Below are 27481 nucleotides of genomic sequence, written 5' to 3'. Positions count from 1 at the left end.
TCCATTTACCAAGGATAGATTAATCATGTCTAAAATAGGACCACTGATCAGAGGGAATACCTCCTTAAACAACTTGGTTGGGATTGGGTCTAACATACAGGTAGAAGGTTTAGATGAAGCTAAAATTTTAGATAGCTCAGAAAGCTCTACTGCTTCTAAACAGTTCAAACACTGCGCAGATTCTAAAGATTCCTCCAATGCTGCCTCACTTACTGAGGACGAGGTAATCATGTTTGGGAGGATGCCAATTATTTTATTTTAATGGAATCAATTTTATTTATGAAGAATCCCATAACATCATTAGAGCTAAGGGTATGGATCTGACTCAGATAATGAACATGTCCCTTCTGTTGAATAAAAACAAAACTGAAGTAATAATATTTGGACCAATAGAGGAGAGATCAAAAGTTAGAACACAACTTCAGCTGCTTCAACTAGAAACCACTGATCAGGTGTGTGCTGCAACTTTTAAATGGGTTCTACCCCAAGTCTAAAACACCTGGATCAAATGGGTTAATTACGTCCTCAGCGTGCAGTCATCTTCTCGTGTTTCTTTAGGGACCTACTTATTTGATTCAGTTGTGTTTAAGCAGAGAAACATCAAAATGCTGCAATACATTGGTCTCTGCTTAATAGTTTTTGTTTGTTGAGACATGGAAAATAATAGTGTGGATTAATGCTGGGTTAGGTTTTTCTTAGTGATGGCGAGATGAGGCCTTATGAGATTAATTTCACAAAGCTTTGTTTGCACACGAAACCACCTACGGCTGACTGCATAATCACAGTCAGCAATATAAACTGTGATGGTTGTCTGTATTTTCATCTGTTAGGGCCATGGGAAAAAAATATTGGTAAGTAATAACCATTCAATCCACTTATGATTATCAAACGTGTATAATAAGATAGTTAACATGGCCTATGTGTATTGTTTCTGACTAGAATATCTGGCTGGCTGTGTATCTTTTTCTGTCACTCTAGTGAAGTGGCATGTTTGTGCAACTTGGACAATTATCTGCAAAACAGGGGATCTACAACAGTTTTTGGATTTAATGGACTATTTTTTTCCCACACTACTTCTCCGGCCATTAAAAGCACCAGTTTTACTTTTTTTTTTTACTTTTTTTTTACCAACAAAAGTCTGAAAAGTAATATTTTTTAATCAAAATATATTTATGTTTTTTATTTAAAAATATGAAAACATGCAGTAAACCACACCCTATCACTTTGAATCTAGAGTTAAGGATGACCAGGGATAAGATGCTCATGGTCTGTAAAATCTGAATTATTTCTCGTAGTTGCCTGATGAAGTGGTCTCCAACTTTTAGGGACGCTAGTATTATGTGCTTCACGGAGACGTGGCTAAATTAAAATGTCCCGGACTCGGTGATCTCACAAGACGGCTTTAAGCTCATCTGCACGGACAGAACTTTGGCGGATAGTGGAAAAAAAGAGGGGAGAGGGGCTGGCAGTGTTTGTGAATGAGCGATGGTGCAGCGCGGCTCACGTTCACGTGAAGCACCAGACATGCTGCTCAGATGTCGAACTTCTGGCAGTAGCTTTAAGACCTTATTACCTGCCGCGAGAGTTTGGCCACGTGATCGTGCTGTGTGTTCACTTCATCACTCTCTACAATCTCAAGCTCACCTAAACTTTACAAACTCTATATAGACTCTACTGTCCAAGCTATTAAAATTATATCCAAAACCTGAACGGAATGCAACTCTCTAACAAACACCCACATTTTGATTGAATATTCTCCTGGAAATCTGAACCGCTTCCAGAAGCTACCTAGTGAGGTCAAAATAAAGCAAGCCTCCACATACGCTTTGTGTAATCACCCTGTCCATTACACAACATGCTTCAAAGCCTCGGCTCTTCTCATAACAGCGCTAGTTATTCTTTAATTTTATAGTTTCCTTTATGAGAAATAGTAGAAAATGTGTCTACAGTGGTCATATTTGCACTATATTTAGCGGCTCTGTGGACGTCAAAACCAGAGCCTCAGTACACCTCAGAGAAAGACATTGTCTGGCATCACAGTCTGCCCCTTTGTAGGCTGAAAGTTAGACATGGAAAAATGTCTTAGAAAAGATGCCTTTTTGACATTGCGTCAATGTAAACAAAAGGTTACAGGACCCATCGACTGTGGGGAAATAGCAGCGTGGTATTTGGGGCAATGTTCTGGTTGGAAACCTTGGAATAAAAGAACCACTTACATAGACATTAATACTGACCTGGGACACTCGTTCACAGAAACTGTTCCCTAATGGTTACAGACTTTTTAGCAGGATAACACGCACTGCCATCATGCAAAAATGTTTCAGGAATGGTAGGAAGAGCACAACAATCCGTGGAGGCTGCGACTTTACTTGCAAAATTTAAAGGATCTGCTGCTAACATGTTTCCGGATGCTTGTTGGGTCAGGGCTGGTTTTGTGGCAAAAAGGGGGCTAACACATGACAAGACATAATTGTATGCCTCATATGTATATATTGTACTGATTCCCAGTTCTCAACAACTCAACCCTGTTGGAAACTAAATATTGTCTGACCCAACTCTTTTGTTGCTGGCCTGTCACTCTTTAGCTGACAACAGAAAGCAGGATAAAAAAAGTTTAAAACAGAAACATTTATGGGATTAATGATGGCATAATATTTCACAGATGGAAATAGGAGCCTGTACCTGATATATATATATATAAAAAAGCTAATATTGATGATCTTGCAGAAGTGGGATAATCAAAAGCTGATTTTGATTAATCAGCTATATTAATCAATACATCAGAAAAATTATAGGAAAAATTATTGTTATTGAGCCCATTGGAAACAGCATAGGAGAACAAAGTAACATAGAAACCAAAAATTGACAGAAAACAAACTAAAACTCAGCAACAACTTTAATACATTAAAGCTGCTTAACATCTTCCAGTACAAATCAACGTCTTCCAGAAACATTATTAGATAATTTGTTCTAAAAAACATTTGTTCTAAAGCAAAAACAAGTTGGCATTTTATTTAGGGAGTGTTTAACACAGCCGATCAGTTATCTTTACATAACATTTTAAAAATAGACAAAAAAATATAGCAGGGTTTTAAAAAAAATTCATATATGTTTGTCTTAAAAACATCTTAAACAGCCCTTTGTCATTTATCTTCCCCGTTCTGCTCCTCCTCCTCTTCGTCATCGCTGCTGGTGTCCTCTAGTTGCCTGACTTGAGAGCCAGCCTCTGAACAACAGCCGAAACAATGGCAGCACCTTTTCCACTTCCGTCCTCCACTTCTTTAAAGTCGATTTTGCATTTAGGGGCGAGGCGCTCCACCATTTTCTTGATCTTTCCGCTTATTCTAAACCCAATGAGAACCAAGATGTTAGTAGATTCAAAATGGCTGTAACTATAACACAGGAAGTCTTTCCGTTAACAGACATTTTAGGTGGTGAAGTCAGCAGTGGATGTTGACTGACTCCCATATTAGGCCAATGATTGCTGATATTCATTGGGCAAATACCTGATCCATTAGTTAAATCTCTCACTCATTTTTTTTTTACATTCAGAGCTTCCACTTAGCAAATCAAGGCATAATGTTGTCCCTTCTAAACATAAAATTGTTATTAGCTTGTGCTGCAAGTAGCAATTAGCCTAGTTTCTGAGTACACCAGTTCTCTTCCGTTTATTGGTTGGGTGTGGCTAAATTTCAAGATCTGAGTTTCAAACTTGTGATGCGACTTTGGGTCTGCTGCCGGTAGAATCTGTGTCAGAAGTCTCCCCGTAGCATTCTTTTCCAAACAATAAAGATGGATCAATGTGATGATTTCCTGTTGTTGGCAAGGCAAATGCTTAAAATTTCTTGTTTATGGCTAGCAACACTGGCGCTGGCTGCGTGCACAAACTATATGTGCGATACATCACTCCCCCCAATTTGCAAAGCTGGCTTTTCCCTCACAAGTCAGCTGATGCAGGGCACACTCAGAAGACGATGGATAGAAGATTGAAGGCCTGATCTAATCTGTTGAAACCTTTTACTGTTTTCTGTGCGTTGCCCTAGGATGACTTGGACAGGTGATACCACCAGGTTTCTTGGGTAACTTGTGCGTGAAGCATAAATATTTAAACGGCAGTGGAGCTTTATGTTGAATTTTGGAGTGATGTGCTGTATTTGCCAGATGTCACAACTTTCAATTAAGACATTTTTACCTTTTAATAAATGACAACAATAATCTATATTTGTATGAAACATAGATGAATGACTTGCTAATTGAAGATGTGGTTAGCTCGATACGTGAGATGATGCAATTTTGCATCCAGTCTTTCCCGGGTAACTTTCTTTTTCTTGCAGACCAGTGTGTCAGATTATGTGCAGCAGCTGTAAATCTTTTTAAAGCCAGCTTGTAGTTTTGTGATTTGTTTCTTTCAAGAAGCAACATTCTGAGATATGCCAAAAAATGAGGTAGTGGATTTTAAAAAAACTCAATGAATAAGGAGCCAACATGGAAAGGAAAAACTTTAAAAGTTTCAGAAGGCCTGGACAGATGTTGCTTGTCGCTTTGAGAGATTACGAAAGATCAAGTGTAAGACCCTGGCTCTTACTTGGGATGGAATTTGTACACCGATCCATCAACCCCTACGGTGGTTTTGAGTTGTTCAAGCTGTCGGTTTTCACAAATACGTTTGACAATAGATGCCACTGCAGCCGCACAGAGATGAGCAGCGCGTGAGGAGATGGTGGCACAGACAAATTGCACTATGCGGGCATCAACCTCATCACAATCCAGGAGACCCATGGCATTTTCCAGACCTTTTTCCTCACTGAGCAAACAAGACAAGAAGATAAATAAAATTAAAAAACAGACGGTAGTAAGGACATAATCTAGTTGATAAGGATTTAGAAAAATTTATTGGACACTTACTGCTCAATGTCAGAGATGTACTTTGACTTAAACTTTGTTGGATCACGCAGCTTCTCCGGCACCTTTCCCTTAAACAGCAGCTTCTTCTGCGTCAGAGCCAAGAGCACCCGTCCAACAATTTCCCCCAGGTACATCCCACTGATCATCTTCTCAAAGCTGCAAGACACATCATCAAGGACGTCATGTATAAAGCGTGCCTACACACAATCACACAATCAAACGGTGTTCATACAATCACGTGTGTGATTGTATGAACACCGTTTGCCAGATCACGTCTGGGTAAACTTGATTCATATAAACGGCCTGGCGGTGCAGCCTCATTCATTACACGGACAGAGGACACGGCTCCACTGATCTAGAGCAGCAGCAGGGTTAAGTGCAGCGTTCGCAGAGCCTGGTGAAAGTAGAGCACATCACCCCAGTTCTAAAGTCCTTACACTGGCTCTCTGTATCTCAGAGAATAGACTTTAAAATACTTCTGTTAGTCTATAAATCCTTAAATGGCTTAGCACCTAAATACATCACAGACTTGTTATCAGTGTATCAACCCTCCAGACCACTAAGGTCTTCTGGCTCCAGTCTACTCCACATACCTAGAACCAGAACTAAACATGGAGAAGCAGCATTTAGTTCCTATGCTCCGCTTATCTGGAACAAACTTCCAGAAAACTGTAAAAGTGTGGAAAGCCTGAGTTCTTTTAAATCAAGATTAAAAACACATCTGTTTAAAATTGCCTTTGACTGTTCTAGTTAAACAGTTTTACTGTTTTTAATGTTCTTTTTTGTTACTACATTCTATCCCTACTTGCTTTTATTCTATTTTCTATCTACATTTTATTTTTTGGTATATCTTAATCATGTAAAGCACTTTGTATTGTCTTGTACTGAATTGTGCTATATAATTAAATTTGCCTTGCCTTGCCTTGCCTTGCCTTGGTGGGTCCGGTGGTGCAGAGCAGGTGGAAGTGGGATAAACTAGGCTGAAGTTAGCGGTAAAACCTGAATGTTGGCTCAGAGTTACCTAATTCTAAGCTAAAGCTAATTTCTCAAGGCTCCCACATACTCGGGCGTACTGTGCGCATGTTGTGAGCTGCGTGGACTCTCCGCAGAAATGTTACCCTTTTATAGTCGAGCGTGCCTATTGCCTAAACATTTCTTGAGACAAATTTTTGTAATTCCCATACTTTCTGCCAGTGGGGAGAAGCAGGAACGGACGATACAATTTTTATTACAGCTAAGCACCCAACGCTTTCTTTTCCAGTGGGCTCCCCCCGCACATCTGTCAGTGCGCACAGAGAGGGACTGTGACGCCGCGCGTCCTGGAGACCGCCTGCTTGGAGCAGCTCATTGTAACAAGCTCGGTGTCACATATAAAACATGTATGACCCTGAATTTATAGTGTGACACCGCGTACGAGGTCATAAAAATTGAGCTCTCTGCATACCTTCGTCTTATGTATGTGTGGAGTGAGTAGTGAGGGCCTTACTCAACAAGAGGTGAGGTGGGTGTGACAGGAGAGCAATAGAGTGTCATTTTCTGTTGTAAACCACAAACTGAACGGTGAAGTAACAACTCCTGGATCTGCTGCTCCCAGAACAAGGGCTGTAATTCCTGTGAACTAGTTTAACACAACACCACCAACAGCATTATTTATATCTGTTTTTTTTTTATATTTATTTTTGATATGTCACAGTCAGTCCTACATAGTGCGCTGGTTATGAGTATAATTAAAATAAATTATAAATTATTTAAGGGGCCCTGTCACTCTCACTGAGAATAAAATGGTGTCTGATTGGGTCCTAACAAGTTGGGTGTTATGAATCCTATGGTGGCGGCAGTCATACATGCAGTGAGACATGCATGCATGGCTTTTTTTTGGTTTTATTTTTCTTTGCTCCTGCAGCACATTTCAAAATGTCTTGTTTATTAACACGTTTTAATGCATGAGGCCCCAGGAAAGGAAGAGCCATCTCACTCAGTTTCTGCAGTCTGCTGCCTTCGGGTGGCAAAACACTTGACATTACAACGTTGTGCTTTACATGGTTCTAAAACTATGGTACAGGTTAGAAAGTCATTTATGTTACTCAGAGATATTAGTTTATTTTATTAAACACCTTGGCTGTAAAATGAATGACTGTTAATGAGGAACAAGTGCCAGGGGTGTCTTATGCCATCCCCTATTTATGTCTGGCGAAACCAGTGATATTAGCTGGTTGTTTTGCTCCGTGATCAGTTTAAGACTATTAGCTAAATCTGAAGTGGCTGGCTAGCAAAACATGCCAGCTCTGTTCTCTGTGCTGTAATGTTTGGTCAGTCCAGCTGTAGATGAAAATGAGGCTCTCGTTGTTGAAAACCATCAATGAAAAAATCAAACTGTTCCTGTTGTCTTCCATTGATAAGTGCCTAAGGAATGTCTTTAGCACTCATGCAGCTGTGGTGTTACAAAATAGATACACGAAGAGATGTTTAAAAAGGGAAGAAAAAGATTGTTAGGCTGCTCAAATGTCAAGGCTCCAATGATATTCTATCAACTTTTTAAATTTTAGCTGTATTGTCAGACAGTGAAAAGGACACAACTATCAATGTCTTAAATAAAACAATACTAAATGCCCAAATATTAGACAAGTTTAAAAATAAACATTAGTAATTACATTTGTTTTTATCAAGGTTTATTTGACGGAGAGCTGAAACCTACATGTGGACTCCGGAGTTGTTGGAATTCTCGTCCACCTTCTTATCGGCCTCTGTCTGGATGTCACTGAGGGAGCCGTCGTCTCCAAAGCCGCCCCACTCTGTGTTGATGCACATCTGTCCATCCTCACCCTCCATGTACTTTATGTTCTTCATCTCCTCCATGTAGCAGGCATTGGTTCCCGTTCCTGCCGAGGAAGACGAGTTGTGCAGCGAACAGAGCAGTTTAAATTTGATTTCTAAGAGTTCTAAGTCATTCTAATATTTCTGGCAGACAACATTCTGTATTTTTATCTTGGTCTTTTTGCGCTTTATTTGGACTGTGTGTGTATTGGTTCTTCCTCATTTAACTAGCAAAGCGAGGACTTTGATGTAAACTTTGATGTAAACTGAGGATGTTTTTTTTATCCTCACTTTCTTTTCTGCGCTGGGGGTTAGTCTTAAAACTAAGATGTCAGTTAGGTTTAGGTTAGGTATATACTGGTAAAGGTTAGGTTTAGGTTCAGGATTAGGCCATAGGGAAGGTTTTTGTCAGGCAATAAATGTCTTTGTTTTTATTTTTTTAATGACTCAATTTTCCAAAGTAGGCCGACAGGATAGGGGGTTTGAGAGAGGGGGTCGACATGTGGCAAAGGGCCACAGGCCGGAATCAAACCCAGGTTAACCGCGTCGAGGACAAAGGCCCCTGTACATGGGTCGTGCTCTCTACCTCTGCACCATCAGAGCACACCCCAGCTATAAATGTCTTGATGTTTTCGGATTAAGGGTTACTAAAATAAAAAAAAACTGCTTTCAATAATGAAGTGAAGAAAACTGTCTAAGGACATTATTTATTTATGTTTTAGTGTCTACTTCAAACATTTTCATCTCTTAAACTGATGAAATCCAGCTTTGATTGTCCAATAAAAATTTTAATTGCGCTCTCACACTTTCCTCCTTGACTGTTTATGTGAAATTAAAAACGTGTTGCAGAACTAATTTCGCAAATTATACAGTTGTAAAACGGAGGCTCTTTTGTTGTGAACTAAATAAAAATTTGTGATAAGTCCAGTAAATGCTGTCAACCGGTTGACAGTAGTGTTCACACTCTATCAACCTTCTATATTTTGTGATGTTCAACAACAAACTTTGTAAAGCATGCGTAAAGTATTGGATATTCATAATTGGATAAAATATTGGGTAACATTTTTCAATAAAATTGGATAATGCGTAAAGAATTGGATAATAATTGGGACATGTAGACAGCACTTCCCGTTAATGGGGAGTTTTTCTTCCCACTGTCGCTTCATGCATGCTGTTGTGCCAGTTTATACGTGACGAAAACTGCATCAATTCGGGACGTAACGGACTGCGTTACCCATGATGCAATGTGGTCAAAATGGCCACCAACTCATGTGGTCAAAATGGCCACCAACTCCCATCACGCAACACGGCAAAATGGCCGCCGATCAAGATAAGGTTGCTATGGTGATGGCTATAAAAGCCGATCACACACGACAATCTTCCTTCTTCCCTGGCTTTTAGCCAACCCGAGAAGACACACACAGCTGTCTCCGTTGGGGTAATCCCACGCCACGTGTTCGATTGCTCGCTGGACCGAGATTTTTCGACGCAACGGTTATTCCCTGCTTTTTATAACAGGAGGTCGACTAAAATAAGTACTTTTAAATTCCCTCTGATCAAAAGACTGAGAGACGCCGTATCTCCCAGTGATCGAAGAGGACCCCGCTTTGTCTGGCCAACAAAGTGACTGTGAACCCGGAGGAAGAAACGAAGGAGCTTTTTCCCCATCCCGCTGCAGCCTGCGGACAACTGCGCTCGTCAAGACGCGTCCAGAAAGCCGCCTTACTCGGAGCGCTCCGGACCAGCCCCGAGGCACCTCAAAGTAACGGGGTCTCCCCTTTTATTTCTGTCTCACCAACAGGGTGTTTAGAAGTGCCTGGGCAGGCGTTAGAACTTTGTAGGTGTTGGTTAATGCTTTTATTCCACGACGAAGTTGGAATTATTGTGCTGAACATTTTCTTTGTATGTGCATGCATTTTACAATTGATTGTGCTGTGTTGATTTGTGATCCATCAAGAACCCCGCCGTGGGTTACTGCTTCATTCCTTTCATCTTCTTCCCTGTTTCCCCCCTCTCTCTTTTCGCTTCTTCTTATCAGTTTAATCTCTTTGTCCGAGCTCAAGTCGCGGGCTTTGCTTTAAACTCCCAGTTAGCTGCGCCCTCTCGAAGCGAGGCATTATCCCATCAGCGTAAGCGTGGTTACGTCATTAGGACCTCCCCTCATACGTCATCGTAGCAGCCATCTTGGGAGGGTGACGTGTATCTTAACTGTAGGGAGCTTAGCTGAACTAGCTTTTGGTAAGACATCAAAGCGTCCAGTGAGATTCCCGAAGCTGTTCTGTCTGTCAATGCTGATACGTCAAATGCCGATGTTTCGAGGGCGGTGTTAAACAACTGCGAGTTAAGTTAAGATCTGCAAACCGCTCATTTTAATCCATTGCTTATTTTTGTTTTGTTCTTTATTTCCACATATATATTTTGCATGTTTTAGTTTAGTAATGAGTAAGAATTCCAAAGTTGTTTGAATCAGAGAATTACTGTAACAGGGAATTGCTTTTGGTTCAATAAAACCAACGACTGCGGAATAGACATTGTTTTGTGTTCAATCCAATTCACAGTTGCCTGGGTATTCAGAATTCAGAGCTAACCTCCTTTGGAGTTAACATCTGATATTAATACAGAGACAATATCATTGGATGGTGATAAGGAATAAGGATTTAAACTCTAATTGCAGTTACATTGGGGTTCTCACAGCCTGCTGGATAAACCTCGTCGGCTAACAGTCCGACCTGATCATTTATTCCAGCATAAATGAGTTCATAACAGCAAATTAACTAATGCATTAGTGGTATAAATACTTACAAGCTTATAGCTAACATCACCACCATTTGAACTATATTTGTTATAGCGGAAATTTGAGTTGAATGATTTATTATTTAAATTATAATACCAAATTATAATTAATAATAATAATAATAAGCATATTCAACCAGCTTATGGCATAACATAAATTGGCTATTTCCTGGGTGGGCATGAGTCTACTTATTGCCGTTCCTTTAGACTAAATCGAATAACCAGCAACTTATGAATTTAATGAACACAATCCATATTCCAGCATTTTGACTGGTATCATTACTAAATATATACGTGTTTGTGGTGGTTTGAGGTTGTTAACCTGAGGTTTGAATATTGATTTCTGGACTGGAAGTCAGCTAGATTGAAATAGACAGCAGCCAGCGTCTGCTACTTGTCAATCAGAGTCTGTGTCGTGTTCTGCTTTGAAAAGAGAGACCTTGCCTCCATCTGGTGGACGTTGTTTGTAATTGCAGCATAATTGTTTGAAAGAGGGACACGATTCCCCATCTGCTGGACATTGTGTGTAATTACGGCTCAGTCTTCCCAAAGTGAAGGGCACCCTGCCTCCATCTGGTGGCAAGGATAGGTAGTTGCAGTCACGGTCTTGAAGACAGCTTTTGAAAGTCAGTCTCTAAAAAAACTTGCCTTATGGTTACGCCCTTTTTGTCTTTTTAATTTTGATTCATTTTTTTTACTTATTATCATATCTTAAAAAATTTTTTTTTCCTTTTAGAATTTTTTTTATTTACTTTTATTATTATTTTATTTTGAATTTTTTTTTTCTTTCCTCCCTTATCCCCTTCTGCTCATCATAAGTGGTCAAAATTGAGCTGTGATTTTGAAACTAAGGTTGCAATTTAGCGGTTTTTAACTGTCATTCTTTGCCACCTCTGAAGCTCCAAAACACTTTGCTATTTTCCACACATGTGTAGAGCACCTGTTCTTAAATAACTTACATCACAAACAAAGTCACAGCTTTATCACTTAATTACTGGCCGAAAGGTTAGTGGTCCATGTCACTCAAAGTTAATATTCTCAAAGTTAAACAAGCATATTAACCGTTCCTAAAACATAGGAGTTGTAAGTCGCAGGGTTGATTTTTTCCTTGCGCAGCCTAATTAAACGCACGTCTTTGAATCCACTTCCTGCGGTAAAGTGAGTCATAGTGCGTGTTTGCTGTTAACAGTTAAAGTGAAGCCACTTAACAGTTGTTGTTAGCAGTTGTTGTTTAGCGCTGAGCTAAATTAAAGTGTATGCGTTGTTGCTTAGTGCTAAGCTAAAATACAGCGTTGTTATTTGTTGTCTGTCGTTTAGCGCTGAGCTAAACTACAGTGTTGTTACTTGTTGTGTTGTTATCCATAGCTGACACAGAATGGATAGTGAAGATTCCTCAGTGTTTAGGTCTGAAGGAGCTGAAGGTCCAAACCATTCCATTGGAATGGAGGCCCAGGATGTCATTAGCTCACTGCTTAAAATGACACCGGACGAACAAACCCGTCTGAATCAGTTTAACATAGAAGACTGTGAGAGGAGAATTCAGGAATTGGTGGAGGAGGTCCAGAGCAAACCTAAACATAGATTGGTAGCAGATGTTTTGGGTGAATTAACTGCGTCATACCACCGAAGGTTAACGCTAGAGACCAATCTGCGTAACAGAGAGGTTGAGATGCGGATCGCAGCTGAGGAAAGAGTTAGGGAGCTAGAACAGAGAAGTGTTCAGGGCAGCTGTCATCTCACAGAGGAGCGAGAGGAGGATCGCATTAGCTTGCAGACAGAAGGATCTGAGTGTGAGAACTCCAAAGGAAAACATGGAGATCACACCTGGAGGACATTGGATGAACTGGGCCCCCAGACACCTTCTGAGCGAAGGGTAAGCGAAGGTCAGGACAGATATAGCAGCGTGATACGAAAAGAAATGCCTAAACAACTTACGGTGGCAATCAGGACTGATCCACATGATGTAAATCATGGGAAAACACCTGCTTCCCACCTGACCCCTGACACGGCCCGCTATGATCTTTTCCCCCCACCAGGGCGACGAGAGCACCGTTCCTGGGACACAGGTGAACCCCACTCCTCTGAACTGCGTCCACAGACAAGAGTTCATGACAGGGAGGGTCCCCCGGCGTCCCACGAACGGCCGCCTCCGCCAGGTAGGTGGTCAGAACTGGAGCCTCCCTCCTATCGTGGTTACCGCAGGCAGGAGTCGTCAGGAGAGGACTCAGATGGACCAGCTCCGATCCCTGAACAGGGACTGCGGATGCGTCAACTTGAGTCCCTGGCCCGAGACATAGAGCGTTTTGATCCTAGCAATACAGAATCCACCATTGATGACTATCTCAGAGAGGTAGAGCGCTGTCTGCTAGACTTATATAGCCCCTCACCTCGAGAAAAGTTGAAGCTTATCTGGAAAACCACGTCCAGAAGTGTCCATGTTTTCATAGAAAGCCTCCCTCCAGCTACACGTGACCGTTATTCAGCTCTTTGTCAGGCTTTAAGAGAAGAATATTCTGTGTTTACAGACCCAGCTTCTGCAACTCTTGGAGCTTTTGCAATTCAGCAAAAGAGAACTGAAGCACCAAAAGAGTACTACCGTCGCTTGCGGGCTGCTTACTTTCAGGGACGAAATGCTCCCGGCTTGGAGGAAGACCACACTTTCAAATCTTTGTTCCTCCATAATCTTCATGAAAGCGTGCGTTATGAGGTTACCATGCATTGTAGAACCAAGAAACTTACCATGCAGGAAATCAGGAAAGACGCGCAGGTGGCATGGGAAACACGTGTCCGGCCCAACAAAGGAGCCGATAGTGATAAAAAGGTTCTGCAGATTCAAGCCGAACCAGAAAAGAGTTTAGGTCTGGAGGGACATGAGATGCCTCCCTTCAAACCTAAAACTAGATTTGGTCCTAAGAGGCAACATGGTTTTGAGCCGCAGCAGAAGAAAGCTTCCCAGGATAGGAGAGGTCAGCATGGCAGCATGGAAGGTGAGAGGTTTCAAAAATGGCACAGGCCGGATCCAGCTCGATACGGTAAGCAAACTGACAGGCCAGGAAAGCCGAAAAGCACACATGACAACAAAGGCTGGAACCTGCGCATGGAGGAGTCAATGAGAAAAGAGATGGAGGAGACTTTTCGCAGGTTGCTAGCCGAAACAGTGCATCAGATCGCGCCGCAGCCGTCCCAGCCATCATCCAATCCTGCCGACCCTCCAGGTAAGCCAGGCCCAAAACCCCCGCCAGCATGACTAGGCGTGGACCAGGCTCCCCCTTCTAACAGAGTGTATCTGATTAAGTGGGGGAACCAACCGAAAAATCACCAACAACCTTCTAAGATCCCATCAGCAGGTGATCAGAAAGCCCCTTTTCTAAGGTTTCTAGGTGAGCTAAACCATCATGAAAATGCACACCGCTTATACTGCTCGACAGTTATCGGAGGATGTGTAACTGCAAATGCTCTTTTAGACACGGGTTCCGAGATCAGTCTAATGCGCTCAGATTTGTTTGATGAGGTGACCAGAGCTATGGTGTCTCTTGGGAAACCGTTCCAGGTGGAGACCTGCAACGTGGGCATCACCAGCTACACTCAGGATCAGTCATGCATCACCAAACGGGCGTGGTTAGACATCACTTTCCGTGACATGACCCTGGTGCACCCCATCTACATATGTACTTTGGACACAGAACCTTTTCTTGTGGGTCAGGACCTGTTGAACAGGTTAGCCCCACTCATTGACTGCTATCATGGTCATCTTTGTGCCCAAGTGGGGACTCCCAAGCCTCTCACTTCTGGAAGTGGACTGTCCATCCCTATCAACCAGGTGACCTGCTCAGAAGAGCCCAAAGAACTTTTAGCACCATTTCTGCCTTCAACAGAGCCGATTTCGAAATCCTCTGACACACCACCGTTTCTCAGCGATCAGAGAACTTCTCTCTGCAGCCACACATCTTTCCTCTGCTCACTTAAACACTCTGGAGTTGAACCCTATAACCCCAGAGTGGCCGAAGGTGTCCACCTGGAAAGCACATCCATGCCAGACGTGCTGCTGGCTCTTTGGTCAGAGAAATCTGCGATCAGCAGAGATCTGTACAGCTCTCTGTGCCGTGAAAAGCCCCATCTGGCCGAAACAAAACACAGCCACTACTTGCTCTCAGCAGACTGGCCTCGCCGGCTTCTGAAAGCAATGGGGGTGTGCATACTTTATGCACAGATTGGCACAAGACAGCTCTCTCATCCTTTCAGCATTGTGGAGAATTTACATCCTCCAGTATTTGTTGGTGCTGATCTTCTGGTACGGCTGGGTGCACAGCTGGACACTTGTAACCAGGTCCTGTGGGCCCAAGCTCACGTGACCCCAAGTTCCTTCCTGGGCACCCCTGAAGCCATGCGATCAGGGCAGACCATCCCACAGGCTTGCCAGGTGGCTAGCGAGACAAACATGCTAATACCACCACAGACTGCAGGTGTACCTATCAGATTAGCCATCCTGAAAGGACAACAAATACAGAGCACACAGGTTTTCTTTCAACCCCTTTCCTATTTCCAGGAATCCAACCTGGTCATCCGGGGCACACCCCTGCTTGAGCTGAACAATCGCTCAGCTTACCTGTTAGTGGAGAATCCAACCCACATGCCGATCCAAGTGGTGGCGAAGAAACCTCTTGGGGTGCTCATCGAAAGCTCTTTCCACGACTTTGAGCTGAGCATTCCCGTCATCGGAGACCTGCCCTTATCCTTGACCGGCAGACAGGACTCTCCAGACACCGTCTTTACTTTTCCTTCCAACATGATCCAAATCAGGCGACATGAAGCTCTGCCTGCTGGATCCATTTGTGGTGCAGCGCTTGAAGCTGAAGGAAATCTGTTGGTGTATGCGATAGCAACCAACCCAACAGAACCAGCACCAAATCAACCAGGGGACCGGGACTCACCCACTGAGCCCTACCCTGGCTTTGAAGCAGAAATCATGCAACAGCTGGAAAAAGCTGATGCGCTGACCACTGAAACTGAGAGGACAGCACTTAAGGAGCTGTTTTATGAGTTTCAGCCCATTCAGCCCAAAGATTCAAACGAACTTGGGATCACATTGACACACGTCCATGACTCACCAGTAGGAGGACACAGAAGCTGCAAAGCTAATCTGAAAACTCCCCAACAGGTGACGTCCCGGCCTTCAACGGCCCAGAACAACCAGGAGTATGTACAAGGCTGCTTAACCTGCAGCCAGTTACAACCCACACGACCGCCAGACCGAGCCCTGCTTCAGCGAAGGGGGGTTATATTTCTGTAGTCACATGTGCAGACTGACTGGATTGGTCCAGTCCCCAAATCGTCAAGAGGTAACAGACATCTTTTGACAATAACAGGCAGTTTCACAGAATGGGTCGAATGTTTGCCGGCACCGAATGACCCCGCTGTCACCACAGCAGCCCTGCTGCTAAATCACGTTTTCAGCCGTTGGGGCCTTCCCCTGTTCATTGACTCGGACAGAGGAACGCATTTCACGTCAAACATTCTGACCGTGCTTTCTGACATGTTGGGCGTGGAAGTTAAATTCCACATCCCCTACCGCCCACAGTCATCCGGACAGGTGGAGCGAATGAACTGCACCGTGGTCAGCATGTCAAAGGAACATGCCAGCAGCCATGGCAGGAACTGGGATACAAAGCTTCCCCTGGTCCTAATGCTAATCCGCTCTACCTCACCATGCTCCACAGGGGTGACACTTTTCCAGATGATGACAGGAAGACAAAGGACACTTCCCCTGAATCTCATCTACCAGCCCGAAGACGTCAGTGTGACAACCGTCTACACGGCACACCAGTGCGTCGCTGACTTAAAAGACTGTCTCCAAACGACTTTCGCGTGGCCTCGAAAGAACCTAGAAGCCCGCGTGCAAAGTCCAGAGTACACATGGGTTCATTCGAACCGAACTAAACCGTCCACTAAACTCTCCTCACAGGGAACGGAGCCTAACTCCACCCCCGCCGAAGAGAACAATGCATAGCATTAAATAGGACAAGTGCATGTTCAATCAGGACACTTTAAACATGCACTAATAAAGCAAGTGTCCATACATAACTTCACGTCTATAATTTCACACTCAGCCATAACACCATGCATTGCTTTGGAAACGCTCACAGAAGTGGTAAAGAATGACATGATGTATACTCAGGTTGTTAGAGATTTAATGCAGGACCTCACTGGAGAGGTTAGTTCATCCATAAACAGCCTTGCTGAAGGACGGATTCCTCCGTACCTGGTACCAGTAGATTTGGTTGAAAAAGTTCTCAAATCTGCCTCTAGTGAAACACTGCAACCACCACAAACGCACCTGGCGTACAGCCTAGGTAGTGCAATTCCGATATTTGTAAATCCTGACAACTTGGAGATAGGATTTATGCTAAACCTTCCCATCATTGAAAGAGCTAATGTGTATAGGCTTAAATCAGTATTGAATGTCGGTTTTTGGCAAGGTGAGACCCACGTACACCTACAAACTCCCTCAATATTGGCCTATCATGATGCTGACCCCAAACTTTATTTAGTCCCTAATTTGGATTTGTGTACCAAAACCAAAGACATCCACTGGGTATGCCCAAGCAACCCATTTATCAGAGACGTTACCAATTACCTGTGTGGTCTAAGGAATGAATCCCCTGAACAGAACTGTCAGGCTAGAATGACCCTTAAAGATGCAGGTGTGGAAACCAAAATTGAGCGGGCAGGTAACCGCTGGCTCGTTAGCACCCCGGAGGCAGAAGCCCCGTTATCCTACGAGCAGCATGACACAGTTACTAGACTGAAACTGCCCAACCAAACCATTTTCTGTTCCCCACCTCAAGGTGCTGTAGTCCACATTGGAAACATGGTTTTGCATCACCTTGACATTGACAAATATGACTCAGAGATTGAAATAATAGATGTCTTTAAGGGATACAATTTCAGCATTAATGTCGGCATTGAAAGACAGCTTTTACTTGCAGGCACCCAGCTGATTAAATTCAGTCTCACTCCATCAGAGTTGAGCTCGGTCCCTCTGCTTCGCTTCCCCAGAGCTACAGAGTCGACCGACACTCACATTATGACCATTATTGTGGTTCTCCTTGTATTTGGATGGGCCATCACTACTGCGATGGCGTATGCAACATACAAGCAGATCAAACAGTTGCAAACCAGGATTGACGCCCTCACCTTTGTCGCTCCCAGGTTCGTAGCACCAGCTCCTCGAAGGCCATAAGCTGATTAGACTACGAACCGCTGTCTCTTTCCTTTCCCTTTTTCCCTCTCTCCTTTCTTTGGTTCAAAGTTCAAACCTGATGACCAATGAATGTATTGACAATGGTGATTGTGAAGTTTGCATTTCTTTTTTTATTATTACTTTATTGTTGCCTTATTAGCCAATATAAATGACTAGCTATAGCTTAGTCGTGCCCAGGCTAGGTCACTGACCCAGGCACAATGAATGCTTTGTTTTTCCTCCTCTTGGATGATGAACTGAACTGCATGAATCCCAATGGACTACTAGAAAGACTATTAGGTTGTTCCACTCATGCACAACGGATTTTCGTCACGCCAGAATGGACTTGGTTGTAGCTTTAAAGACTGTGACCAGCATCCCACTCTTCAAAGCTAAAGGGGGGTATGTTGTGCCAGTTCATACGTGACGAAAACTGCATCAATTCGGGACGTAACGGACTGCGTTACCCATGATGCAATGTGGTCAAAATGGCCACCAACTCATGTGGTCAAAATGGCCACCAACTCCCATCACGCAACACGGCAAAATGGCCGCCGATCAAGATAAGGTTGCTATGGTGATGGCTATAAAAGCCGATCACACATGACAATCTTCCTTCTTCCCTGGCTTTTAGCCAACCCGAGAAGACACACACAGCTGTCTCCGTTGGGGTAATCCCACGCCACGTGTTCGATTGCTCGCTGGACCGAGATTTTTCGACGCAACGGTTATTCCCTGCTTTTTATAACAGGAGGTCGACTAAAATAAGTACTTTTAAATTCCCTCTGATCAAAAGACTGAGAGACGCCGTATCTCCCAGTGATCGAAGAGGATCCCGCTTTGTCTGGCCAACAAAGCGACTGTTGAACCCGGAGGAAGAAACGAAGGAGCTTTTTCCCCATCCCGCTGCAGCCTGCGGACAACTGCGCTCGTCAAGACGCGTCCAGAAAGCCGCATACTCGGAGCGCTCCGGACCAGCCCCGAGGCACCTCAAAGTAACGGGGTCTCCCCTTTTATTTCTGTCTCACCAACATGGTGTTTAGAAGTGCCTGGGCAGGCGTTAGAACTTTGTAGGTGTTGGTTAATGCTTTTATTCCACGACGAAGTTGGAATTATTGTGCTGAACATTTTCTTTGTATGTGCATGCATTTTACAATTGATTGTGCTGTGTTGATTTGTGATCCATCAAGAACCCCGCCGTGGGTTACTGCTTCATTCCTTTCATCTTCTTCCCTGTTTCCCCCCTCTCTCTTTTCGCTTTTTCTTATCAGTTTAATCTCTTTGTCCGAGCTCAAGTCACGGGCTTTGCTTTAAACTCCCAGTTAGCTGCGCCCTCTCGAAGCGAGGCATTATCCCATCAGCGTAAGCGTGGTTACGTCATTAGGACCTCCCCTCATACGTCATCGTAGCAGCCATCTTGGGAGGGTGACGTGTATCTTAACTGTAGGGAGCTTAGCTGAACTAGCTTTTGGTAAGACATCAAAGCGTCCAGTGAGATTCCCGAAGCTGTTCTGTCTGTCAATGCTGATACGTCAAATGCCGATGTTTCGAGGGCGGTGTTAAACAACTGCGAGTTAAGTTAAGATCTGCGAACCGCTCATTTTAATCCATTGCTTATTTTTGTTTTGTTCTTTATTTCCACATATATATTTTGCATGTTTTAGTTTAGTAATGAGTAAGAATTCCAAAGTTGTTTGAATCAGAGAATTACTGTAACAGGGAATTGCTTTTGGTTCAATAAAACCAACGACTGCGGAATAGACATTGTTTTGTGTTCAGTCCAATTCACAGTTGCCTGGGTATTCAGAATTCAGAGCTAACCTCCTTTGGAGTTAACATCTGATATTAATACAGAGACAATATCATTGGATGGTGATAAGGAATAAGGATTTAAACTCTAATTGCAGTTACATTGGGGTTCTCACAGCCTGCTGGATAAACCTCGTCGGCTAACAGTCCGACCTGATCATTTATTCCAGCATAAATGAGTTCATAACAGCAAATTAACTAATGCATTAGTGGTATAAATACTTACAAGCTTATAGCTAACATCACCACCATTTGAACTATATTTGTTATAGCGGAAATTTGAGTTGAATGATTTATTATTTAAATTATAATACCAAATTATAATTAATAATAATAATAATAAGCATATTCAACCAGCTTATGGCATAACAATGCTCAGTATGAGGGATTGCTGCAAAGCCATGGACAATGCAGACGACTGTCCACTGTGGCTCTACGCTCTTTCAGGAGTGAATGCTGCTTGGAGAGACTTGATGCAATCAACTGGTTCCCTTATATAGGAGGGTTTTTTTTAACAATCTGTATAATATGATTGAACTTGACTTTGTAAAGTGCCTTGAGATGACATGTTTCATGAATTGGCACTGTATAAATAAAACTGAATTGAATTGAAAAAGCACTAAAAGCAATCCATGTGTGCAAAAAAAGTCAATTTGGGGGTTATTTTTTCTTTAAAGTTTGGTACAAGCGACATAAGGAACACAGCACAGGCAGAAAAACCCTCTCTCGTCTTATGAGAGACCAAAATGTAACTTTTAAAGCCACAACCTTTGAAATTTTAATTTATATTTTTTTAAACTGCATATTTGCACATAGTTGTAGTAGTTTGAAGTTAACATTAATGTTCTTGTGGTTTCTGACTTTTTAAATTATATTTATGTTGATGCCACCTGATCTTTTCAGTGTTTACCGATTATCATCCCAATGTCGCAGTTGGGGTAAATGTATCTGCAGCTCATCATTATACCCGCTGCGTCGTTCACCATGGTCACTGGCCCAATGTCACAGTCCTGAACAGAAAATGACATGCACTGTGTTAAACTGGGATCTGCCTCAAGAAAAGAAGCTTTAAGCATTCAGAAAAGGACAACAGTAGCAAGTTAAGCCGACTGAACAATTATTTAGAGGGATATTTAGAGATTAGAGAGCGTTGTGCACTGACCTCTTTCTTCTTCATAGCCTCTTTCAGAAGGTTTGCCACGTCCTCTCCCTCCACCCCTGAGCATTTGAAGCCTTTAACCCACCTGATCAGGATGCTCTACTCACACAAACACAAAAATGTCCTTCATTATCCAGAACCAGTCTTCATCTGGGAGGGTGGTAACAAGCAGTGATGTTTGGGATTATAAACCTTGTCAATGCTCTTCTGCTCACAGGGAAAGGAGAAGGTGAACCCCAGTGGAACATGCTTTCCTTTCAGGTCCTGCGACTTGATGATCTCTCTAATTAAGGTCGCGATGTAGTCGAACAGCTGGAAGGACACATGCACACATCTGTCTCAGGTTCACACCATTTGTAGCAAGATTTAAATCAGATTTATTTTTGGAATTCACTTTCTTTCCTCCCCTTAATCTTTACGGATACATTTGGGCCTGTTTATCAGTGTTTAGTCCTGTCTCTCTCTCATATGACTCTGCTTTCTTTCATCCTCTAGACTTAAAAACTAACCCAGAGCTTATCTGCTTAGCTTTGTTTCTCTCTTACAATGAAGCCAATAAATTAGCTAACTGAATACAAATAACCTATATTTGACCCATCTTTTCCGTGTTTCAGTACATTTCTATTTTTAAATCCTAAATTAGGGACAAAACTGAATCCAGAATCCACAGGAACTGCATCAAATGAATTCATTCTTGTGATTTTTTCCCCCTGAACCCCCTTTGATTTCAACATGAGTGGCAAAATGACTCAATTGCACTATGTAACCTTTGGCCCTGCAAAATTCAGAAATTAGTTCTGCTCACTACAAACGACACCCTTATTGGCCAAGCTTTGTCCTAGTTAATTTATGGTTTACCAGATCTCTCCACTCACAAGATGCAGCTCTGTTTCTCATCCCCAGGATTACCAAGGTAAGAGAAGGAGTCAATGATTTTTTTTTTACTACATTCACTCCTTTCAGATTTATTTCACTAGTCAAACTTTTAATCCCAAATGACTCCCATTTTGATGTGTTTCATTATTTGTGTGTCTTGGTTTTGCCTTGTACATCCTCCCCTGTCTTGAAAACATCAGACATAAATAAAGCTGTGGTGGCCATGTGGGTTACCTCTTCTCCAGGTCCATCCTTGATTTCCTGAGAGATGGGCTTTTCTGTATCGGCCTTTATTTTCAAATTATTGGCCTCCGGCAATAATTTGACGTGAAACACCCGTAAGTTTGTTCCACCCAGATCTACAGCCAGGAAGTCTCCTTGCTCTGCATGCAGGAACAAATCAGGTGATGGTTTTGTTTTAAACATTTCCTACCACAGTCACCTGGAATTTTATGAAATTTGTTTTCAGGATTCTTCAGGTCTGGTTAAATAAAGAAAAACAAACAAGGTTCATGCAAAGATATTTGCATTTCCAGCCTTTGCTCCCTACTCCAATGCTTAAATATTGGCCCTTTCACTGCCCTTTTTTCTGTCTTGTTTCCATCCTGTTTACTTTCCTTCTTTTATCCTTTCTTTCTTCTTTGCACTGGGATTTCTATTACTCTGTTTTTCCTTCCTTTGGCCCTTCTCTCTTGTGTCCTACCCCCCTCTTCTTGCTTGGTCTCTTTTCTCCAGTCATTTCTTGTATCCTTGCTTCTCCTGTTCATTCTACCCTTATCTTCCAAGGTTTCATCATCCTGGTGTCCTTCTTTTTTTAGTGTCTTAACTCTCCATTTTCTGATGTTTATTCTTTGTGTGATTAATTGCACCCTTCTTTCTATTATTCTGACCTTGTGGCATTGTTTTCTTGTCTCCTACCTCTCGCATTTCTATACTTTGTTCCTTATGTCCTACTTTCTATCCTTATGTCTAACCTTCCGTCCTTCCTTCCCTGTGTCCTAATGCCCTTCCTTCTTTTTTACTTTTCTTTCTCCCTAATTCTCTTCCTTCTTTGCTCTCTTCAGTCGTTAGGTTTGTTTTGTTTAGTAAAGCCTGCTCCCATAAATTCACAGTGAATGTCAGTCTGTAAAAGTCTTGAACTTCATCATGAAAAATGTGCAGGAGCAATGTCCTTCAGATGTTCAGCTTTTACACCCTCACCTTCAGTGGCCTACAGCCAAGTGTGTGGGTGTCCAGTTCATATGAGCTGGACTGAAGAGTGACTGACTGAGTGTGAAAGTCGTACCCGTCCCATCTGGTGTTGCCGTAACGAATGTGGGCAGCATCTTGACGGATGCATTGTCATGCATCTGTTTGTCCAGACCTTCTTTCATAGCTTCCAGTAGCCGATTAGAAACATCTTGCAGCTTCTCCACAGAAAGACAAAAAGGCTCCAGGTGCTTACGCACCTGCGCAGAGAAGTAGACAGATCAGCAGATCCTGGGACACACACAACGTACCATACCAATTTTATTTATGAAGCACTTTAAACACCCACAAGATCAAAGTGTTATACACAATCATAAAACACAAGTAATTAATCATAAAACAATAAACAAAATAGTAAACAGAATGAGTAAGTAGTAATGAAATAAAAAAGTAAAACAAAGTCAACATCTCAGATTGTGTCATAAGATAAGGAAAAGAGATGTGTCTGAAGAAGGGATTTAAAATCAGAAAGTGAAGAGGCTTGTCTCGTGCCCAAGGGAAGGTCATTCCACAGCTTGGGAAAAAGCACGGTTTCCTCTGAGCTTACGCTTCGTCTTCGTCACCCTCAGTAATAACTGGTCAGCTGATCTAAGGGAACGGGAGGGTGTGTAGGGATGCAGACAGGTAAGGTGGGGCAAAAAATGAAAAGAGGTAAAAAAAGAAAAGAGGTCAAAGAAAGAGATAAAAGGGAGAGAATGATAAAATGTCTTCAGTCTGCTTCATCACCTGCAAAGAGAGACGCAAAAAGAACTGCCCAACCAACAGATTTAGTATAACAGATCCAATAAAGTAACACCTTGATATCATTCCTGAATTATATGTATTATTATTTAGGCTGACATGTGTAATGTGATAGCTGAGAAAAAAAAGGAAATAAAGAAATTATGGGCTTTCTGTATAGAAGTGAACACTGAGTACCTGGAAACCAGCACTTGTAGGTGTTTGTCAGAGTTTTGGGTGAAATAGGTGGGATCATACCATGTTTTCATGCAAAAATAATTACTAGGAATATTAAAATCCCTTATATTAGATCTATCATTAAATACCGTCTCACCTGACTGAGGGCCATAGAATAAATGTGATTAGTTTTGTTCTTCCTTTGCAGAAATAAATCAGTTATATAATCAAGAAATCAATCAGATTTGTGTGTATCAGATGGTCAAGAATATGGAATCATTTTCATGTATGCCATACAAAGTGCTGTAGCTATGAATTAAAACACATACATTTAAAAACAAGAGTAAAAAGATGATGCATAAAAGCACTTAAAAGAAATAACAAAACCAATTTAAAACGAAAACTAAGTCTCACTAAGAATAGCTGTAGGTTCATTCTTGTGCTAACTATTATTAGCACCACATTAGTATAGATATTTTTTAGACCATTTTGATGGGGGCTTCTCAATAAAAATACATCTGCAAAGCCAGATAAATTCTTGGTTTACACAGGTTACAGAATGTTAGCATGCTAACATGCTAAGAGAGGAGGCTCAAGGTGAACCAAGTTCCCAAACAAAGTTATTTTTGGCATTAAGTGCTTACACATCTGTTGCGAACAGTAGATCATTTTCTTTTTAAGCAGCACATACCTCAGAGGATATCTCCTGAGGAACGTCTTTGAGGAGGTAAGTGTTGTCTGTTTCTGTGTTGCTCATCTGGACAAAGAAAATTAAAGACAAATTATCTTTAATAGGATTCTTTTGAGAGGTGTAACATAAAATAAAAATAAAAATCACAGTGCAATTATGTTTTCAAGCATTTTGTCATCACAGTTAGCCATAGCCATGGCCATGGGAAGGTGGGGTGCTTGGGGTGCTGCAGCACCCCCTAGTGGCGAGAGGCCGTTATTTAAAAAATGTATGAAAAATTATTTGCACAACTTCTAAAGTTCTTAAGAATATTTTGGGAAATTATTTTGACTTTTTAATTTTACTATTACATGTATTTGGATTTTAATTTAATTATTTTGAGGCCTAATCAACACAAGTTCATGGCAAGTTGTCATGGCAACGTCAAGCAAGCTAGAGGTTGCCAAGTAAAGAGATATCCCGCTCACGGCAGCAGACTAGTAATAGACCGTGGTCACTGCCTGCCCGGTCTGTCCAGTCCCTTTAACTGTGCAGCACACATAATTGTGCTGTGTGCTGTTTAACTCCACTCCCATTGGATGTGCTGCCTTAAATTCCGCCTTTCCTCTTCCTGATTGGCTGTTTTCTAGTGCGTGTGTGCCTGTGCGTGCGTTCTTGGAGCGCGAGATTTAAGTTTTGATTCATACTGGTATACTGGTTCCACAAAATATAAGTGCTATTTATTTTGCAATTTCTACTTCTCAAAATAGAATAAAGACAAATAAAACAGAGGAACACCATGTAGATTGGTTTTATTGTACATAGATTTCCACCCTGTCCATTAGTAAATTAGTACAAACCAGGGGCAGAGTTAGACATTCTCATCATCAGGGCTTAGCCCATAAACTATTTCATCATTACAAGGGTAATTTGATACACCAAAAAAGTAAGCAATTATTTAATCTGTTAAAGTGGTCGCAAAATTAATTTTATATAGGCCTTTACATGTCTTAAAGTTTAATCTGCTGTTCTTTAATAGTCGTACTAGTATATACCAATAGTATATTAATATGTTCTCATTTCCCTGATGAAATGGACAAACACTCAAATCTTGGTGTCACGAATGTTACTTAAAATACAGTATTGGGTCCTCCATGCTCCTTATGTATTAAGATTTACTGCACATTTATATATTGACAACTCACTATTGTTAGGGGAAAAATTTGTTGTCTGAGAAAATGTAGGTAAGGAGATGCTGTTATCTACACTTCAGATATATGATGTAAGAAATGTGTTTGGAATGTTAAGATAAATTACATGAAATGGGCTAAAGAGAGCAACAACAACCCAATTGTACATTTGTTGAAATTTTAATTTAATATTTGAAATGCTGTCAGTGTCAGTGACACTTCTACTTCCAGTGCAAAGTAAATACAATAAGTGTATTTGCAGTTCCTTGAATGTATAATTTTGCTGTGTTTTAGGGTGCAGACAGAGTATCTTAGATAAAAAAGAATAAGAGTGGGCTTTATCTTTGTGCATTTCTATATCTTCAAAAGAAAATACAGGATAAATCTAGACAACAGACATATTTTTACTATATTTGGTTTAATAGGCATGTTTTTACCCTCTGTCTCTGTTGCTGGTAAGTTCAAATGCAAACTTTTTCAAAGTGGAAAAAAGTCCCAATTCGACATTCATCAGATCCGGTGCTGCTTTAAAGATAAACAAACAGCATCTAGTGTGTGTTGGGCGTATAAATTTTGGATAAATGTAGGAAGAAATGCTGCTTTTTTTCTTTAGGCAGACGAAACACGTCCTGACGCTCAAGTTAAGCAACAAAAAATCAGGAGTGTGCATATTGCGTAGGATCAATGACGTCAGACCAATAAGGCTTTCGACCAATAGTGTCCCTACCAAAGTTGAAATCAAACCTACGCCCTTGGCGCATATATTCACCTGAGAACTGATGATGTCTGTGTGTTACAGACCCTGGTTGCGTGCACTGAAGTGTATATGACAATAAGGTAGTGAATCTCAATCTATTTATTTATTTTTTGTTGTATTTTAAGCATTAAAACAAGTATGGATCGTATTTTCCTTTTTAGGTGACCTTTGGACTTTTGCATCCTCTTCATTTTGCTCAGAAATTGCCTTGATGTTCAAACCAGTAAGAAGATTTCTTGTACATCCCAAGGTTTCATTGTTTTTCTCCACGGGAGGCGAAAAGAGTCTGTGTGCGGCTGAGGTTACCTGTGGGTGCTGGTGCATCTAGATGTAAAAATACGTTAAGATTTAAGTGACTTTGTGAAAAAACTAACACACCACTCCTGATGAATCAGCATAAGAATGAATGCAAGACGTGTCATAAATCCCATTGTCAAAAGATAAACCTATGGTCACCTTCCGATTAGCAGAAAATCAGCATCTGTTATATATAATAAACATGTTTCTACAGCATACAGGTAGTGGACAGCTACTAAAAAGTAAATATCTCTTTAATTCCATGGTTTCTATGGTGAAACTGCATATTAGTGTCTAGAATGCTCTCTGCTGCCACACTCCATTGTGGTAAATTCAGTACTCAGTCATTGTAACTGCAAGAGGGAGAGGGAGAAAGCAGAGCATAGCTGAAGGAGACGGAGGCCGTGGCCGTTTCTCAATTCACGAGAACGCGAGTCCGTACTCCTGTTCTCGTCAAGTCCAGTCTTGGCAAGAACATAGGAAGATCGGACTTATCGAGAACGTTAGTACGCAGCATGTATCTCTATGTATTGGAAGAGAAGCGTACTCGAGGACTCGTGACGTCATTACACTCAAAGTTCCTTAGCATTTATTTAACATTAAAAAGTATTTATACACTACACCATCATAAATTATTGAAAACATTTTGAAAAATATATTTTCAATTTCTAAAAAGCCTAAAAAATATCTAAAAAAATTACAGAACTGTGGGTATAAAAACAGTAATAGCAGGAATTTCTTTGTTGTCAGTTGTACTGGTCGTAGTTGTAGAGGTGATTGAATCTTTTTTAAAAATCAGCATTTTATAGAAGCAAAATGAGCAATA

The 27481-nt window shown here is 41.7% G+C and overlaps 1 protein-coding gene across 1 annotated transcript in view; it reads right to left on the bottom strand.

The window, feature by feature from the left end:
* Positions 1-2878: 2878 nt before the first annotated feature.
* LOC105939651 (hexokinase-2) overlaps positions 2879-27481 on the bottom strand; it is a 93129-nt gene continuing 68526 nt past the window's right edge. Inside the window, exons 6-11 of the mRNA XM_036144299.1 lie at positions 20724-20819; positions 20472-20571; positions 7601-7784; positions 4906-5061; positions 4586-4804; positions 2879-3344 (exon numbers count right to left, since the gene is read on the bottom strand). Coding sequence (XP_036000192.1) covers positions 3200-3344; positions 4586-4804; positions 4906-5061; positions 7601-7784; positions 20472-20571; positions 20724-20819 — 900 coding nt within the window. The 3' untranslated portion in view covers positions 2879-3199. The remainder of the gene's footprint in view (positions 3345-4585; positions 4805-4905; positions 5062-7600; positions 7785-20471; positions 20572-20723; positions 20820-27481) is intronic.

The sequence above is a fragment of the Fundulus heteroclitus genome, chromosome 12 (genome assembly GCF_011125445.2).
Source record: "Fundulus heteroclitus isolate FHET01 chromosome 12, MU-UCD_Fhet_4.1, whole genome shotgun sequence".
NCBI classification, from domain to species: domain Eukaryota; kingdom Metazoa; phylum Chordata; class Actinopteri; order Cyprinodontiformes; family Fundulidae; genus Fundulus; species Fundulus heteroclitus.
Note: the sequence above shows the minus strand (reverse complement) of the source record. Positions and strands in the feature narration are given on the sequence as shown.